Source organism: Diabrotica virgifera, chromosome 10 (genome assembly GCF_917563875.1).
Source record: "Diabrotica virgifera virgifera chromosome 10, PGI_DIABVI_V3a".
Classification (NCBI taxonomy): Eukaryota; Metazoa; Arthropoda; class Insecta; order Coleoptera; family Chrysomelidae; genus Diabrotica; species Diabrotica virgifera.
The window spans coordinates 100,765,475-100,782,937 of NC_065452.1; the positions used below are offsets into that span (position 1 = coordinate 100,765,475).

At 30.4% G+C, this 17,463-nt stretch overlaps 1 protein-coding gene across 1 annotated transcript in view; it reads right to left on the reverse strand.

Annotated features, from left to right (window-relative positions):
- Positions 1–961: 961 nt before the first annotated feature.
- Positions 962–17,463, reverse strand: part of LOC126878478 (secretory carrier-associated membrane protein 1) — a 111,451-nt gene continuing 94,949 nt past the window's right edge. Inside the window, exons 5-7 of the mRNA XM_050641228.1 lie at positions 12,822–13,068; positions 11,746–11,872; positions 962–5,050 (exon numbers count right to left, since the gene is read on the reverse strand). Of these exons, the coding sequence (XP_050497185.1) occupies positions 4,886–5,050; positions 11,746–11,872; positions 12,822–13,068 (539 nt within the window). The 3' untranslated portion in view covers positions 962–4,885. The remainder of the gene's footprint in view (positions 5,051–11,745; positions 11,873–12,821; positions 13,069–17,463) is intronic.

Here is a 17,463-nt window from a genome sequence, read left to right on the forward strand (position 1 = left end):
GGATTATTAAATTGTGAGGTATTCTAGTACTAAAAGGTACTCTTATAAGTCGATAGGATACACCGTTTTCTAGAAAAATCGATTTGAAAATTTTTCGTTCTTTGAATTAAAAAAAAACTATTTAGAAAGATGAAAACTGGTACATTTATTTATATTCCAGAGATTAATCGATTTCATTAATGGCGAATTTCTAGAAACGGTCATAGGCGTCCGTTTTGGGTAGGTCAACAGTTATTTTATTGCATAACTTTATTGACTTTCATTTTAAGTATTTTTCATACTAGATTATTCAATTATGCGATATTCGAGTACTAAAAGTTACTCTTGCTTTAAGTTGGTAAAATACATCGTTTTTTTAAATTTTTTTCAAGTTTTTTTTTAAATTCCCAAAACTAAAAACTTTCAAATTGATTTTTCTAGAAAACGGTGTGTCCTACCCACTTAAAGTAAGAGTACCTTTTAGTACTAAAATACCTTACAATTTAATAATCCAGTATCAAAAATGCTTAAAAGTTGAAGACAAAAAAGTAATTCCATAAAATAACCGTTGCCCTACCCAAAACGGACGCCTATGACCGGTACTAGAAATTCGCAATGGATGGAATCAATTCATTTCTGGAAAGTAAATATGTATACAAATTTTCGTTTTTCTAGATAGAAGCGTTCTGGAGGTATTTAAGAAAAACTAATTACATGGCGCTATCTTCAAAGAGCTCTAGCTCCCTTAGGAAGCATTTTCGGACTAGGTGAATTGGGTTAAATTGTCTTAAAATTATCTGAGGAATCTCCTGTCTCCGTTTGTCGGTAGTTTCTGGACATCCTGTATACTTTACATACATTCTACAGCGTCTTGTCATTTTTTAAAGTTGAAAGCGACTATCGATGCTATTCTCATATTTCTAATATGACCTTGGACTTCACATTATAGTTTCTCTATGGACCAGATAAGAAATAATAAAAAAAGGTTTGCAACTTAGTTTTATTATAATTTATAACTTATAAAATAGAGTGTCAAAACTATATAATAAATAAACCAACGTGCCAAACTGAATGTCTTTATCTAATAATTGATCATAAGAAATAGAAAATCAGCTAGTTTAAGTTAATTATAAAATGTTAGCGAAGCATTATGGTATAGCATTTTGAAAATGTTTCTTATAATCAATTATATTTAACACTACGACTAATATAACACAGACAATTAATTACATAAAGATATATAATAAAGTACCAGATAATGTGTAATAGTCCAGGGTAATAAGGTTTTTTCCATGACACTTCAACAGCCAGGGTACTGAAGCATTTTTTCGACAGGTAATACCTGTAAGAACAAATTGTAATTATTTCCTGCGTAGGATCTGGCGGCCATTTTTATTTATAAACAATTTAGTGTCAAAAAACGTTATTTTTTTGCAAATTAATGGAAAACAGTAGAACGGTTTTCTTAGTACAAACATCTTCGAGAGAATGGAAAAAACTTTAAAATGGCGTATTGCAAAGTTTAATACACTCATTTATTGTTAATACAATTGCAAAAAGATGTCGAAATTTCAAAAAAATTAATATCGCAATAACTATTGTAAAAATAAATATAGAGCTTTGAAATTTTTGTCAAATGAGGGTTCTCTGGTGCTCAATATGTGACAAAAATTTCAAAGCGATTCATTCAGTTGTTTAAATTTTATTCAAATTGTTTATCCCAGAGAGCTTTTTTTTGCAATAACATAAGTCAGAAAAAATAATGTTAGAACCATTCTACAGGTGTCAAATGAAAGAGCATGAGCTAAACTTTCAAACTGGTTTAAAAAAACTGAATAAAAAATGCATTTATCAGTAATAAATAATTATGCAAAAGTATGTTCAATTTTTCCTTATAAACTTTTTATTTTTTTTATATAATAAATTATATATATTTATTACAATTTTTCATCAATTATCATATAAATAACATTACATATGTACTTTCTAATTATGCACCAAAAAAATGGTAAAAAATAGATTTTTTAGAAAAAAGTTATTCAAAAAGTTTAAAGGATTCAAAAAAATAAAAATTTATGATAGTTTTGCGTAATTATTTATTACTAATACATGCATTTTTTATTCACTTTTTTTAAACCACTTTGAAAGTTTAGTTCATGCTCTTTCATTTGACACCAGTAGAATGGTTCTAACATTATTTTTTTCTGACTTATGTTATTGCAAAAAAAAGCTCTCTGGGATAAACAATTTGAATAACATTTAAACAATTCACTGAATCGCTTTGAAATTTTTGTTGCATATTAAGCACAAAAGAACCCTCATTTGACAAAAATTTCAAAGCTCTATACTTATTTTTACAATAGTTATTGCGAAATTAATTTTTTTTTGAAATTTCAACCTTTTTTCGCAATTATATTAACAATAAATGAGTGTATTAAACTTTGTAATACGCCATTTTAAAGCTTTTTCCATTCTCTCGACGATGTTTGTACTAAGAAAACCATAATTCGTACTGTTTTCCATTAATTTGGAAAAAAAGGAAAAAATGTCGTTTTTTGACACTAAATTGTTTATAAATAAAAATGGAAAAAATGAAAAAAAGGAAAAAATGTCGTTTTTTGACACTAAATTGTTTATAAATAAAAATGGCCGCCAGATCCTACGAAGGAAATAGTTACAATTTGTTTTTATAGGTATCACCTATCGAAAAAACGCTTCAGTACTCTGGTTGTTGAAGTGTCACGAACAGGGTATATTTTTGTCTTATTACCCTGGCCTATAATTAAAGAGGCCGAGCGATAACGTCCAAGCATACATATTATTTTTCCCATACCTCTCGAGTTTAAAACATACCTCTTACACTAGAGCACAAAAGATTTAAGTAAAAAAGATGTATGTAGTACGACTGTACTTTATATAGTTTATTACTTGTATTACTGAAATGATGTATCAACAATATCGATAGGGGGTGAGGTTTTGGTAGCAAGGCGTTGTGCGAATATAGCAAATTTTTTAGTTTTCATATCTTCAAAGAAGTATCATAATGGTGTATTTCAAAGTGTACCCCCCGTTATGATATGCAAAGTGTCCTCACTCCTAGAATTCAATTGGTTTACGTTCTATGATATTAAAAAATAAGACTAGGTGCAATTTTAAGCCTCCACCCACCACCAAAACGTAATTTTTTCGTTTTTATTTTTTTTTAGGTGGCATGCAATCAATTTATCAAGTTCAAACAATTGACACATAGGTTGAGTGTTCGTACATAACCCCAAAATGCATTTTATTTTTTTTTGAAAAACTTTTTTTTGAGATGGCGCTGGTTTATTTTTTATTCTATGTATTTTATTAAAAACTATACTTCTAATTTTTTTTTCAGTAAGGTGCGCCACCTTAAAAAATCTGAAAAACTGTTTTTTAGGAGTTTTTCCCATTTTATAAACTTCAAAATAGATCAAATCAAAGTTTTTTTTTATAACTTATAAAACCTCCACGTTTTTTTTTGGGGGGGGGGGGGGGCTTGAACGTGTTTCTTCCATTTTTGAATGTTCGAATGGACTCAGTTACTTCAAATTATATATAAGTTATAAAAAAAACCTTGATTTGATCTAATTTGAAGTCTATCAAATGGGAAATACTCCCAAAAAACACCCTAAAAACCAGTTTTTCGGATTTTTGAACGTGGTGCACCTTCAGAAAAATCTGAAAAAAATTCGAAATACAATTTTTGATAAAATATACAAAACAAAAAAAAATTAGACTTGCAGCCATCGCCAAAAAAGTTACGCTTTTTTCAAAAAATAAATAAATAAATAAACTGCATTTTGAGGTTATGTACACTACGTGCTTAAACCTGTGGAATAAAAAATAAATATGTTTTGAAAAAGCCCCGACTACGGAAATTTTGAAATTTATTGCCTCCCACCTAAAAAAAGTACAACGAAAAAATGAAGTTTTTGGTGGAGGTAGAGGGGGAACGAAAGGAGGGTTAAAACTGAGCCGAGTCTTATTTTTTTATCACATACAACAATGTAAAAAAATGAAAAAAATTGAATTCTGGAAGTCAGGGCATTTTGCCTATCTTTTTAGGGGGGGGTACGCTTTGTTTCCTATTATTCAGTATGCTACAAAAACGTATAAAAGATTGTGTTGAACTTCGTCGTTAATTTATGAAAATTAAAATATTTGTTATATCCTAATTAACTTTTGATAACTCATGAACATAATAATAGTGTATTAAGTATATATTGACATCAAACAATAAGCTTTTTCCTTGATGTTTTCAAACTAGTATAAGCAGAGTTTACTTGTGTTATCAAATGGGAATATCAAATAAAAAATTTATATTGTCTCAAGAGCTCGGATACTATTTTCCAAGTAGGTGATATTTTCAGTAAGATACACTTCTTATTATCAAAATATAATTATGTAATTGACTTTTTAACATGCAATGGTGGGTAATTATGATGAACATATTTACAACCTATATATTTAGTCGATGTAACAAAACTATACATAGATATACCAGTATTCAACAATGAGTTCGATAGAAGGGTTTTATAACATTAATAAGTGAAATGTAAATAAATTACTACATGATTAGGATTTGCTGAAAATAAAAAAAAAATAGTGAAATAATATTCTTTCATTTGTCTTACGATATAACAGTGTGCTCTCGTACAATTTAGTGTGAATCATAATATATTTAGAAGTAATGAAAGCAATCAAAATCGATAACAATTTTATCAGCATGTCAGAAATCATAAAATATGTAATAATACTTTACAAAGTCATATACACTATCAACTCTTATAGTTAAGAATTTTATTTATCTATTTGGAGCTTTAAACCCAAGCTGATTTCTGATTTAAATACTGAAATTAACCATAGATGAAGTATTGGTTAACTAATATCTCGGAGTAGTTTGATTTTGATTTATTTGAGAGTTAACAGCAGCTACTGCAACATTAGTGGCAGCATCGCGAACATGTTGATTGCGAAAGAATTCTGTGGTGAATTCCTGTTGGGCTTTTGCCAAACTGGCTCCAGTACTTCTATACATACGATGGATCTACAAAAGAAAAACGACTTTATTATAGAAAACCTATTCAATTTATAAAAGATAACTAACTTTTTGTACCACGGGCTCGAAAAGTGAGCTCTGTCAATAATTAATGGTTCCATGACATCTCGTAACGCGACAGTTCGTAACCGGACAGTTGGTAACGGACAATTCGTAAAAGCGACAGTTCGTAACGGCGACAGTTCGTAACTATACAAATTCGTAACGGACAATTCGTAACGTCCAAATTGAATTATTCTGTTTATTGTTGTTAACGTGGAAACTAACTGTTATTACAGTTATAAATGAAACTATGTTTATCAATTTAACGAATCAGTATCAGGATAAACATTTTTAAGGCATTTCATATTTCGTGTTTCAGAATATAATAAAAGTATTTAAACCAGGTATTAAAGTAATAAAAGCCATCCCTCTTATCAACTACAATATAACCGTTGATTGAATGTCCCAAAGCTATTACCAATCACAAGGTTTATTATAATAATAGGTAATTATCTTTCCTTTACAAAATGTTTATTTAAAAAGTTGGGACTGTCTAAAGACGATTGTCAGATTAAAGATGTCAGGAGTTAAGTACTTCATTATTCCTTTGTATAGGTACAGTAAAACCTGTCAGTAACGGCCACTAAAATGAATGAATTATTGGCCGATATAGAAAGGTGGTCGGTATTGCCAGTTTTTGTAGTCTACATATACAGTAAAACCTGTCAGTAACGGCCACTAAAAATGACAGAACTATTGGCCGATATAGAAAGGTGGCCGGTATTGCCAGTTTTTGTAGTCTACATATAATTGGTTTAGTGAATTTTTAAACTGGTCGTTAGTACAAGTGGCCGTTTTTGGCCGGTAACACAGGTTTCACTGTAATTGGTTTGGAGAATTTTTAAACTGACCGTTAGTACAGGTGGCTGTTTTTGGCAAATGGCCGGTAACACAGGTTTTACTGTATATGCAAATTTAAGGAACAATAAGAGGAATAAACTTTTAAGAATATTGTTAAAAGTTTGTATGTATTTAAATATTTGTTTCTGTTTAAAGACTTTTAATATAGGTACATACTCTGAAACACGAAATATAAAATGTGTTAAACATGTTTATCCCCGTACTGATTCGTTAATTTGATAAAGATAATTTCATTTATAACTGTAATAACAGTTAGTTTCCACGTTAACAACAATAAACAGAATAATTCAATTTGGACGTTACGAAGTGTCGCCGTTACGAACTGTCGCTGTTACGAATTGTCCGTTACCAACTGTCCGGTTACGAACTGTTGCGTTACGAGGTGTCTGGTCACGTAATTAATATGCTACGTATACAGAGTGTTTGGTAAAGAATGGGCCATAGCTTAACCTTCCTGAGCTTAAAAGAGGTCGATTTAAGCTAACTTACCTTAGTACATAAGTTGATAATAACCGAAATACAGGGTGTCAAACTTAAACTTTTATTTTATTTATTTTTGAATATTTCCTGGCAGGCATGGGACAACAACACGAAATTTGGTAAGTGGTGCTGGTATTGTACAATCTACTAAATTATGTTAAACAAACGTTTCTGGCTACTACCAGAGGCGTGCGACGAGGGAACGTGAATGGTTGATCATTCCCAAATTCTACGCCACTGGCGGAATTGCTATTTTAGAGCAATTTTTTGATTCTCCAATACTGTTTATGTAAAAAATGTACTCTTCATTCGTAACGATAAAGCCATTAGTTTTCGAGATATTTGAAGCTAAAAACGAAGGAGCATAATACATTAATCAAAATAAGTGTGCCTTTTCATTTTTAATTTCAAATATCTCGACAACTAATGACTTTATCGTTACGAATGAAGAGTATATTCTTTGCATAGAAAGTACTGGAGAATCTAAAAATTATGCTAAAACAGCAGTTTCATCAGTGACGTAGAATTTGGGAAGGTTCAACCATTCACTTTCCCCTGTCGTACGCCTCTGGTAGTAGCCAGAAACGATTATTTAACATAATTTAGTAGGGAGTACAGTGCCTACGCTTTCTGCCAAGTATCGCACGGATATGTCAAATTATTTTAAAGTACATATTCTTTTTTTTTTAAATAATTTATTCTCTATTTAAAACTTAAGAACTATGTGTGCCCGGTACTATAAAACTATTTGACAATCTTATGGTACTTGGCAGAAAGTGTAGGTACTGTACACCCTACTAAATTATGTTGAATAATCGTTTGTGGTTAATACCAGAGGCGTACGACAGGGGAAAGTGAATGGTTGACCCTTCCCAAATTCTACGCCACGGATGAAACTGCTATTTTAGCATAATTTTTAGATTCTCCAATACTCTCTATGCAAATAATATACTCTTCATTCGTAACGATAAAGTCATTAGTTTTCGAGATATTTGAAGTTAAAAATAAAAAGGTACACTTATTTTGATTAATGTATTATGCTCCTTCGTTTTTAGCTTCAAATATCTCGAAAACTAATGGTATATCGTTATGAATGAAGACTATGTTTTTGACATAGAAAGTATTGGAGAATAAAAAAAATGCACTAAAATAGCAATTCCGCCAGTGGCCTAGAATTTGGGAAGGGTCAACCATTCACGTTCTCCGTTGTACGCCTCTGGTAGTAGCCAGAACGTTTGTTTAACATAATTTAGTAGATTGTACAATACCAGCAGCAAATACCAAATTTAGTGTTGTTGTCCCATGCCTGTCAGGAAATATTCAAAAGTAAATAAAATAAAAGTTTAACTTTGACACCCTGTATTTCGGTTATTATCACCTTTTATATTAAGGTATGTTAGCTTAAATCGACCTATTTCAACCTCAGGAATCTAAGGTTAAGCTATGGCCCATTCTTTACCAAACACCCTGTATAGTTACTTCCTCTTTAGTGTTTGTTTAGCTGTACCCCAATGAAGGAAGCGCTAAAATCGACAACATTGCTTATGAGAATGAGTTGCATTGCTACTGTACAATGACGAATGAATCGGGGCGAATCAAGTGCATTAGGTGGGCAGCGGGGAAGCAGTGTTGCCATTTATAGTGCGTACATCTAATTGAAAACTAAACAGCCTGTATATACTAAAAATTTCCACAGTTTTCACTATATTCCCTCACTCAACCGTTCTTTCCAGTTCTTTCTGTTTTGTCAGTCTCTTTCCCGCAGATTTCTTCTTTCCATTGCTTCGTCCACTTCATCTCTGAAAGATCTTCGGCGTCTGGCTCTCTTCCTTCTTCCTATCGGGCTCCACTCTGTTACTCTGTCTATCGCACGTTTTTGGTCTGCTCTTCTGACATGTTCGTACCAGGTTAATCTCTTCTGTTCTATGTAGTCTATTATATCTGAGTTCATTCCCATTCTTTTCTTAATCTCTATGTCATTTATTCTATCTCTTCTTGACACTCTGCAACTTCTCCTTAGGAATTCTCTCTGTTGCTCGTATTTTGTTTTTGTATTTCTTATTTATTATCCAACTTTCACACCAGTAAGTGAGGATAATTCTTCTTTTTGTTTTCATACTGATGTTCATATCCCATAGTATCGGGTTTAATTTTCGTATGCAGTCTCTTGTTTGTCCTAGTCTATTTTTATATCTTCTTCAGTTGTTTCTTGGTTTGGTATTATAAACCTAAATAATTGTACTAGTCTGTTCCTTTGATTTGTTTACCTTCGTCTATTTTCAGCTGTTTTATTCCTGATTCTTCGTTGTTAGGTATTCAGTTTTCTTTAGGTTTATTTCCATCCCATTCTTTGTATATTCCTCTTCCAGTTTTCTGATCATTTAATCTATTACACCAATCTCAGTAAAGCAAATTTTCTTGATACTTTATACAGGGTGTTTCATCGGGAAACGGAAATACTTAAATTGTGAATAGAGGTCACCGAGGCGGTTCTAGGTATACTACATTTTTTACCCTACCGACTTCTATAACCGACTTACAGGGTGTTTTATCAATTTTGCCAATATCTTTCCTAAATCATAACTTTAGAACCACCCTGTATATTTTTTTGATATTTTGTACACATGTGTCTCATCCAAAACCCAAACGACCGACATACTAATTACAAGAAAAAGCCAGGTCCGGATTAATAAAAAATTATAAAGTAATTGTGACCTTAAAACAACACCCTGCATATTGAAATTCTGAAAATCTGTTTGCATATTTGAAAAGAGCACAAAAAACTAAGTCGAATCGTTCGCTTTAATTTTTCGGCCAGACAATTTTATGGCTTTAATTTTGTAATTACATATATTGAATTTTTTAAGAACTCTTAAAAAGCAGGTATTAACTTTTAATTATAAATTATTAAAGCTATTGAATAAATACTCATTATAAAATTAATCAATACTTATTTACCACATTGGAACGACCCAATTATTAATCACAAGAAAAATCCAGGTCCGGATTAACAAAAAAACAAAGTAATTGTGACCTTGAAACAACACCCTGTATATTGACATTTTCAAAATTTGTTTGCACATTTGAAAAGATCACAAAAATCTGAGTTTATCGGTTTGCTTTAATTTTTTGTGAAGAAAATTTAATTACTTTAATTTTGAAATTAAATATATTGATACTTTTAAGAACACTAAAATTAAAAATCAGATTTTTAAAGCACTTTTAACAATAAATTATTAAAGTTATTAAATAAATACCCATTTTAAAAATAATCAATACTTATTTACGACATTCGAACGACCCACTTACAAATCACAAAAAAAATCCAGGTCCGGATTAACAAAACAATATCAAGTAATTGTAACCTTGAAACAACACCCTGCATATTGAAATTTTCAAAATCCGTTTGCACAGAGGTATGAAAAGAGCACAAAAAACTAAGTTTAATCGTTTGCTTCAATTTTTTGGCCCGAAAATTTAATGAATTTAATTTTGAAATTACATATGTCGAAACTCTGGGAACTCATAAAACAAATTTCGATATAATTTCAAAAATAATGTCATTAAAAATTGTCTGCACAAAAAATTAAAGCGGGACATTAAACTTAGTTTTTCGTCCTCTCTTCAGTTGTGCAAACATTTTAAAAATTTCAATATACAGGGTGTTTTTTTAAGGTCACAATTACTTTGTATTTTGTTGTTAATACGGACCTGGATTTTTCTTGTGATTAGTAAGTGAGTCCTTCTAACGCAGTAAATAATAACTGATTATTTTTAAAATTAGTATTTATTCAATAACTTGAGTGATTTATTATGAAAAGTGCTTTAAAAACCTGCTATGAATTTCAGGGTTCTTAAAAATTTGAATATATTTAATTTCAAAATTAAAGTTAATAAATTTTTGCACAAAAATCAAAGTGAACGATAAACTCCGATTTTTGTGGTCTTTTCAAATGTGCAAACAAATTTTAAAAATGTCAATATACAGGGTGTTGTTTCAAGGTTACAATTACTTCATGTTTTTTTTTGTTAATCTGGACCTGGATTTTTCTTGTAATTAATAATTGGGTCTTTCCAATGTGGTAAATAAGTCTTGATTCATTTTAAAATGAGTATTTATTCAATAACTTTAATAATTTATAATTAAAATTTAATAATACCTGCTTTTTAATGTTAAGTTTTTAAAAAATTCAATATAATTTCAAAATTAAAGTAAAAAAATTGTCTGGCCGAAAAATCGAAGCGAACCATTAGACTTAATTTTTTGTGCTCTTTTCAAATATGCAAACAGATTTTCAAAATTGCAATATACAGGGTATTTTTTTAAGGTCACAATCACTTTATAATTTTTTGTTAATCCGGACCTGGATTTTTCTTGTGATTAGTATGTCGGTCGTTTGGGTTTTGAATGAGACATATGTGTACCAAATATTAAAAAAATATACAGGGTGGTTCTAAAGTTATGGCTTACGAAAAAATGAGCAAAATCGATAAAACACCCTGTAACTCGGATATAAAAGTCGGTAGGGCAAAAAATTTAGTGTACCTAGAACGGCCTCGGTGACTTCTATTCACCATTAAAGTATTTCCGTTTCCCAATGAAACACCCTGTATACGACTACTAAATAAACCTCTACAGAGTTAAAACAAACCCCCATCTTTTTAGTACAGGGGTAAATTCACCCAACAACAAACGTTTTTTCGAACTCGTTATAAAATCGCGTATAAATACCATAAAAATATTTAAAAATTTATTAAATGTTTATTTATTAGTTTTAAGTTTCACGAATTGAATCCCGTTCGAATTAAAAAAATGTTACAGGAAGGCAAAAAAGTGTCCCAAATTAAAATGCATCTTTTGCAAGACGCACTCTGCTGTGGTGACAAACAACTAAAAGTGGCAATTTTTTTTGTATCCCTCGAAATTTTCTTAACAATGTTTAAAAAATTTATAACCATAAATATAATAGTTTTTCCTTTAAAAATTGTCTTTTTTTTCAATTTAGAAAGTAAGCCCCCATATCGGAAAAGTAGTTTGTCAGTTCACACCTTGAACACAAAAAGTACACTTAGGAAGGATACTTTTAGTTTACCAAAACATAATTCTTGAAACAAAATAAACAAAAATAACTATTATCATTGTTATAAATCTTTAAATATCTCAAAATGATGTTCAGGTAACTTGCCCCACTTTTCCTTTCACCGCTGCATATATCTTAACTCAAAAGTCTGTCACACAAGTCTAATTCTAGTCGGATCTTATTAATATATTACTAAAGTTTGGTGTTTAATTTATTTACCTTAGATATCAAAAGTAAATCAGCAGTTGCTGCTAATCCAAATCCTATGGCGATAATTAGAGCTATTATTCCTTGGACAATACTCCATGCTGTATTCTTAAATGTCTCAAGAGCAGTGATAATTCCTCTAAAAAGTTATACAAAAATGAATTACAAAATCCTTTTAATTCAATATTCCATCTTTAAGGGGGTATGGTTTGAAAATTTTTAAATTTTCGATATTTTTAATTATTTTAAATGAAAGGATACATAACTTCAAGAATACTCTGAACACTTTAGATTGATCGGAGAAAAATTACCGGAACTACAGCATGTTGAATTTCTCTACCTTCAACTGGCTTTGCAGCAGCTTCGCGCCAGCGCGCTTGAGGGTAGTGAGAAACGTTCAACAGCTGTTCCCCTTCTCTTTTGTAAATTACTCCGCGATTCAAAAGCATATTCCGGTGTGCATCACTTTACGATTTGATAGACAAGAAAGAAATTAAAAATAAAAGTTGTCAAAACTTTAAACGCGTTTTTCTCGAAACTGATTTTTTCAAATGGCGGTGGACATTCTAACAATTTTGCACATATTTCTTTTAGACATTTAGTGAGGTAATGCTATCGAGAATTTTTTTGTTTTAAGCTTATTTTTTGTTTAACAATAATAAATATATTGGTTTTCACCATTTTTTTTACAAACAATTTCGTTATTTTGACTTCTGATTGATACCAAAAACTCAAAAATCGTTAAAACTAAAAAACTCGGCAGTTACCTCGAGAAACTCATAAGCTTATAAAATCTTTTTGAATTTTTTGTTTCACATGATCCAAAGACGAGTTTTGATGTCCACCGCAAAATGCATTTTTTTGACGTGTCCGTAGAAATTTGTCACTGATGGCTTATTTGTCAATATTTTACCTTGAAACTTTATTTATATTTTTTGAAATTCATGTACTAAATATGTTTATTTAATTTAAAAATAAAATAATTCTACTAGATTTTAAAATATCACAAAAATGTGCATGAAATGTTGATTTCAAAGCATACCACCCTTAATGGAAAGTTTATTGAAAATAAATCAAACATCACTTACATTGTGCCCGAATGAGGGATGCCTATGGTTTGTATTGTAGTTATTACAAATTGAAAGAAAAATATGAAGAAAAATACCATGAAATTGAATGAGGAATCCGAACGAAATGCTTTATATGCTGGTCTGAACCAACACAAGTATCCGAATGGAGTAAATAACAAACAGTATAGTATCCCTAAACCCACGACGGTAAAATCTTCTAGAATTATTCCACCTATTATATTTAAAATCATAACAGAACCGTGATCTGAAAAATAAAGAATAGTTAAATATCACAGGCCGACATGATTTCGGTGTTTCCTAGTGTAAAAGTACGAAATTCATATAGTTTTTTTTGTGAATTTGTTAAACAAAAAGTACTGTACCAAGTGTTTTGAAAATTTGCGTGAGCATTTACTATAAAAAGAAGTATATGTAAAACCATCTCATAAAAAAATATTGAAAAGTAAACGAATTATGTGCCATCTACTGACGCCGTGAACATAAAAACATAGCTCCACTGCTGCAGTAATTGGGACTAATAGAGATCCTGAAACATAAAATTTCAAAGTTATTATTGAAATATAAGATATTTTCTATACCATCAACTAGGGGTTTCTTGATCGGATAAAAAATGTCAATTTGACAGTTTTTGAAACTGAATATGTTTTAGAAAATAAAAAAAAATTTCAACACTTCGTCATTTTTCCAAATTTTAATATTTTTCAAAAATCCTAGTTGACGGTATAGGAAATAACTTATTTTTCAATAATCACTTTGAAATTTGATGTTTCAGGATCTCTATTAGTCCCAATCACTGCAGCAGAGAAGCCATGTTTTTATTTTCACGGTGCCAGTAGATGGTGCATAAATCGTTTAATTTTCAATATTTTTTTTTATAAAAATTGTCTTGCATGTACTTCTTTTTATAATAAATGCTGTTGAAAATGTTCAAAACAATTGGTGCAGTACTTTTTATTTTAGAAATTCCCAAAAAAAATATATGAATTTCGTACTTTTACACGAGGATAGCCCCTTAAATTTATTAAGTATCGTTAGCTAATATGGGTATAGTTCAAAGCAAACCCTTCTTTTAGTGTGTCAATAATTTTGACATCACATAGGATTTTAAGAATGTCTCAAATCATTGCATGACATTTTAGTTCTGACAGTTATCAGAATATTTATCATCATCAATGGTGCTAAAGCCCTATGAAAGAGCCTCGACAAGTCTATTACGCCAGTCAGTCCTATCTATTGCCAACCGTTGCCAGTTTGCTGCGGCTATTTTTCTCCCATCATCATCCACACCATCCTTCCATCTGAGTTTTGGCCTACCCCTATTTCTACTTCCCACAGGTTGTGACATAATAAGGATTCTTCTAGGAGAGTTGTTCTGCTGTGATCTTGCTTGATGTCCTGCCCATCTTAGTCTTCCTATTCTTATAAGAGATACTACGTCTTTACCACCAAATTTTTGTTTATATCTGTGGTATACCTCGTAGTTGTACCTCCTCCTACAGACACCATTTTCACAGACGCCACCAGAATATTTATATTTACATAAATATACATATTTACCAGAATATTAATATTTAAAATATTTTAATGAAAAAATAAATATGTAAATATAAAATAAAATTTTCACTATAAAATATCGGAATACTAATAGACTAAGAGCCGGCATAGGTGAAATTTGCTAATCATTTTAGGCACCTTAAGAGTCTATAAATGAAATAGTAGAACCTAAAAGAAAACGTTTGAGCGCTATGCCGTCACTTGTGGCACATGTGTTGACAGTGGTGCATAAAATTTTTCACTTTTAGACCAGATAAATAAATTATTTTTAAATTGACGGCATTAAGACGTAAGGAAGATATTACAAAAATAAGACATACAAACTACATGCCGTACAAAAATATTGGTCCTGCAACGTAAAAAAATTTTCATTTCCTACATATTTTCACTGGCGGAAAAAATTATAGAAAACTGTACGGTATGCATGATTTTAAGTAAATATATTTATTTTATTATATTTTACTATGCCATACAAATTCATTAGCCCAAGAGCATTTTCACCCTTGCGTAAGCCTTAATTTTTACATAGAATAAGATAATTTATTTCAGGCACCCTAAAACCAAAACATTTAGAAAGTTATATATAAAAGTATTTCTCAAATTATTATGCCGTAAATTTTGAATGACACATGACGTCACAGTAGGAAAATAAATTTTCCGTTTAAGAGTTAGTAAAAAATGCCTGTACGGCATTATTGTCCTTTTCAAATTTATTAAAAATTCACTATTAAGAAGACAATCCCGTATAAATATTGTGACTATAAAGAAAAAACCTCGAAAATCGTTTGCATATTCTGCAATAATTTTTTTCAAGCATTTTTTTTAAATTTTTGTACACGCAGCTACAACACAATTTGTTTTGCCAACAAAAAAGCCTTATACATTTTTAAAATAGTTCAACACACAAAAGTAATTGATACAGAAAAGCCGAAATTGTAAAACTAATATTAATTTTTATTTTTATATTATTATGTATTTAAAAATATAATTTATCTAAAAAAAAAAATAATCAAGCTAAAAACCATTTTAGGCATCGTGAGAATCTATTAACTTAAATATTAAATCCTTAATTTAGATATTAAAAACAAGAAAACGATGCGTGGACATTTCGTGACGATTTTAAAAATTGACTGCATCTAGGTACCGCTGCGCTGCAGTTAGATTGTGGCTAGGTTAAGTAAGTCCGGAGCAGTCCATTTAAGAAACTAGGGGAGGTAGTCATACAGGAAGCCGACTCTTGGATAATATTTATTATAGGTACTAATTAATTATATGAAGACTCCAACTATGATCCATCCAACCAATTATGGCTAGAATTTTAGTTAATAATAAATATTTATTTAATTGGTTTGTTGGAGATTAAAACATGTAATAAAAAACTAGGTGTTCAATAAGGATTATATCGTTTGTTGATGTGAATTTTAAATTGTATGTACATATTGATAATTTTTGTTCAGGGAAATCTCTAGCCACCAATCTGCGAATTCTGTGCACTTGTGTAAGCCTGTTTCACATTTAAATTGTGAAAATGCATAGTAAATTTAAATATTCAGGAACTGGAATCAACTATAGTATTAAACCTATTTTGAGAAAAGTTCTTTACCTAGTTAAAGTTTAAAAAATAAAATAACTCAATATGTAATTATTATTTGGTAGTTAAAAAATGATTTTAAGTAAAATGATTTAAAAGATACAAAGAAACACACATAATTTTCAGGGTCAACTCCTAATTGCATGAAAATTTGGATTTAGATTCTACCCATCCCCCACTTCAAAGCTGAATTTGTGCCGTTGATTGCTTTTACTTGGAGGGTGAAAAAATATACGTTTAAAATAAGTCCGGAAACAGATCTGACTAACTTTAAGCAACTTTTGCTCTATAGAGTTTTTTTAACTTAGGTACTAGGTTAATTCAGTGGTAGGTACTAGAGTCACTTGCGACTAAAAATGTTTACTTTTCAACAAAAAAAAAAACACGTTTTTCGGCGGTTTTTCGCAAATACTCAAAAAGTAAGTACTTTATCCAAAAAAATATTCTTGGAAAAAATGTAGCATATAAAAAAAACGAAAAAATGGTATATTCTTAGTCTATAGAACCAGTAAAAGTAAATTTGTAGCTCATAAAAAAGACGATCTTATCCTTCAAATTCCAAATCAAATATTTTAACGTGATACATAGTACCAAAAAATGAAGCTCATGAAATGAAATGGGAAAACCCATTAAAATTTTTTTAAAGTGTTTACAAAAAGGTTTATTATATTTTATAAAAGTTATATACGGGTAGGAAAGACAATGGAACGAATTTTCGAACGTTTAAACAGACGACATCTCAGATTTACCAATTTCTGGACAATTGATCCAAAGGCTGGATTCTAACAACGAAACAGTTGTGGATTTTCAAGTTCTCAATGAGAATCAGAATAAAAAAACATTAGTGACCTCGAGTATGATGGTTTGGAGAATTTGGCTGGTTATATCTGCCATAAATTGAAGGACTCCAGTATTCAATCCGAAGATGTTTCAACGTACACGTGGGTTGATCATTTGAGTAAGTGTGGTTTATGTAAACCATCAGACACTCTCTTGTCATATATTAAGTATACCCTATTCCACGAACATACGCCTGTTTTGGATTACTTCGAAAACGAATATTTTACTGTGCAAAATAAGAAGAACGAAAGTAAATTGCAAATTACATTGTTGTTTATTGGAATAATAATTATTAGCGCCATTTACTTTCGTACTTCTTATGTTGCACAGTAAAATACTCGTTGTCGAAGTAATCCAAAACAGGCGTATGTTCGTGGAATGGCCCATAACTGGAGACAATTTTTCCTTCCACATGAATGGTGATTCCATTTTGGTAACTAAAAATTATTTAGAAAACCTTATGTCCAAAAGTGTAACTGTAGACTGTTCTAACAAAGCGAACAAGTTATTTTTTAGGTCTCGGATGTACTTCCGAATTAAAGAATTAAACAAGTCTCTTAACAACCTGACATTGCGTAAAAGAAAAATTATGAAAACTGCTACATAGTTGCTGTATGTACATCTATTTCACATGCACAAAATTTAAATAAAGTG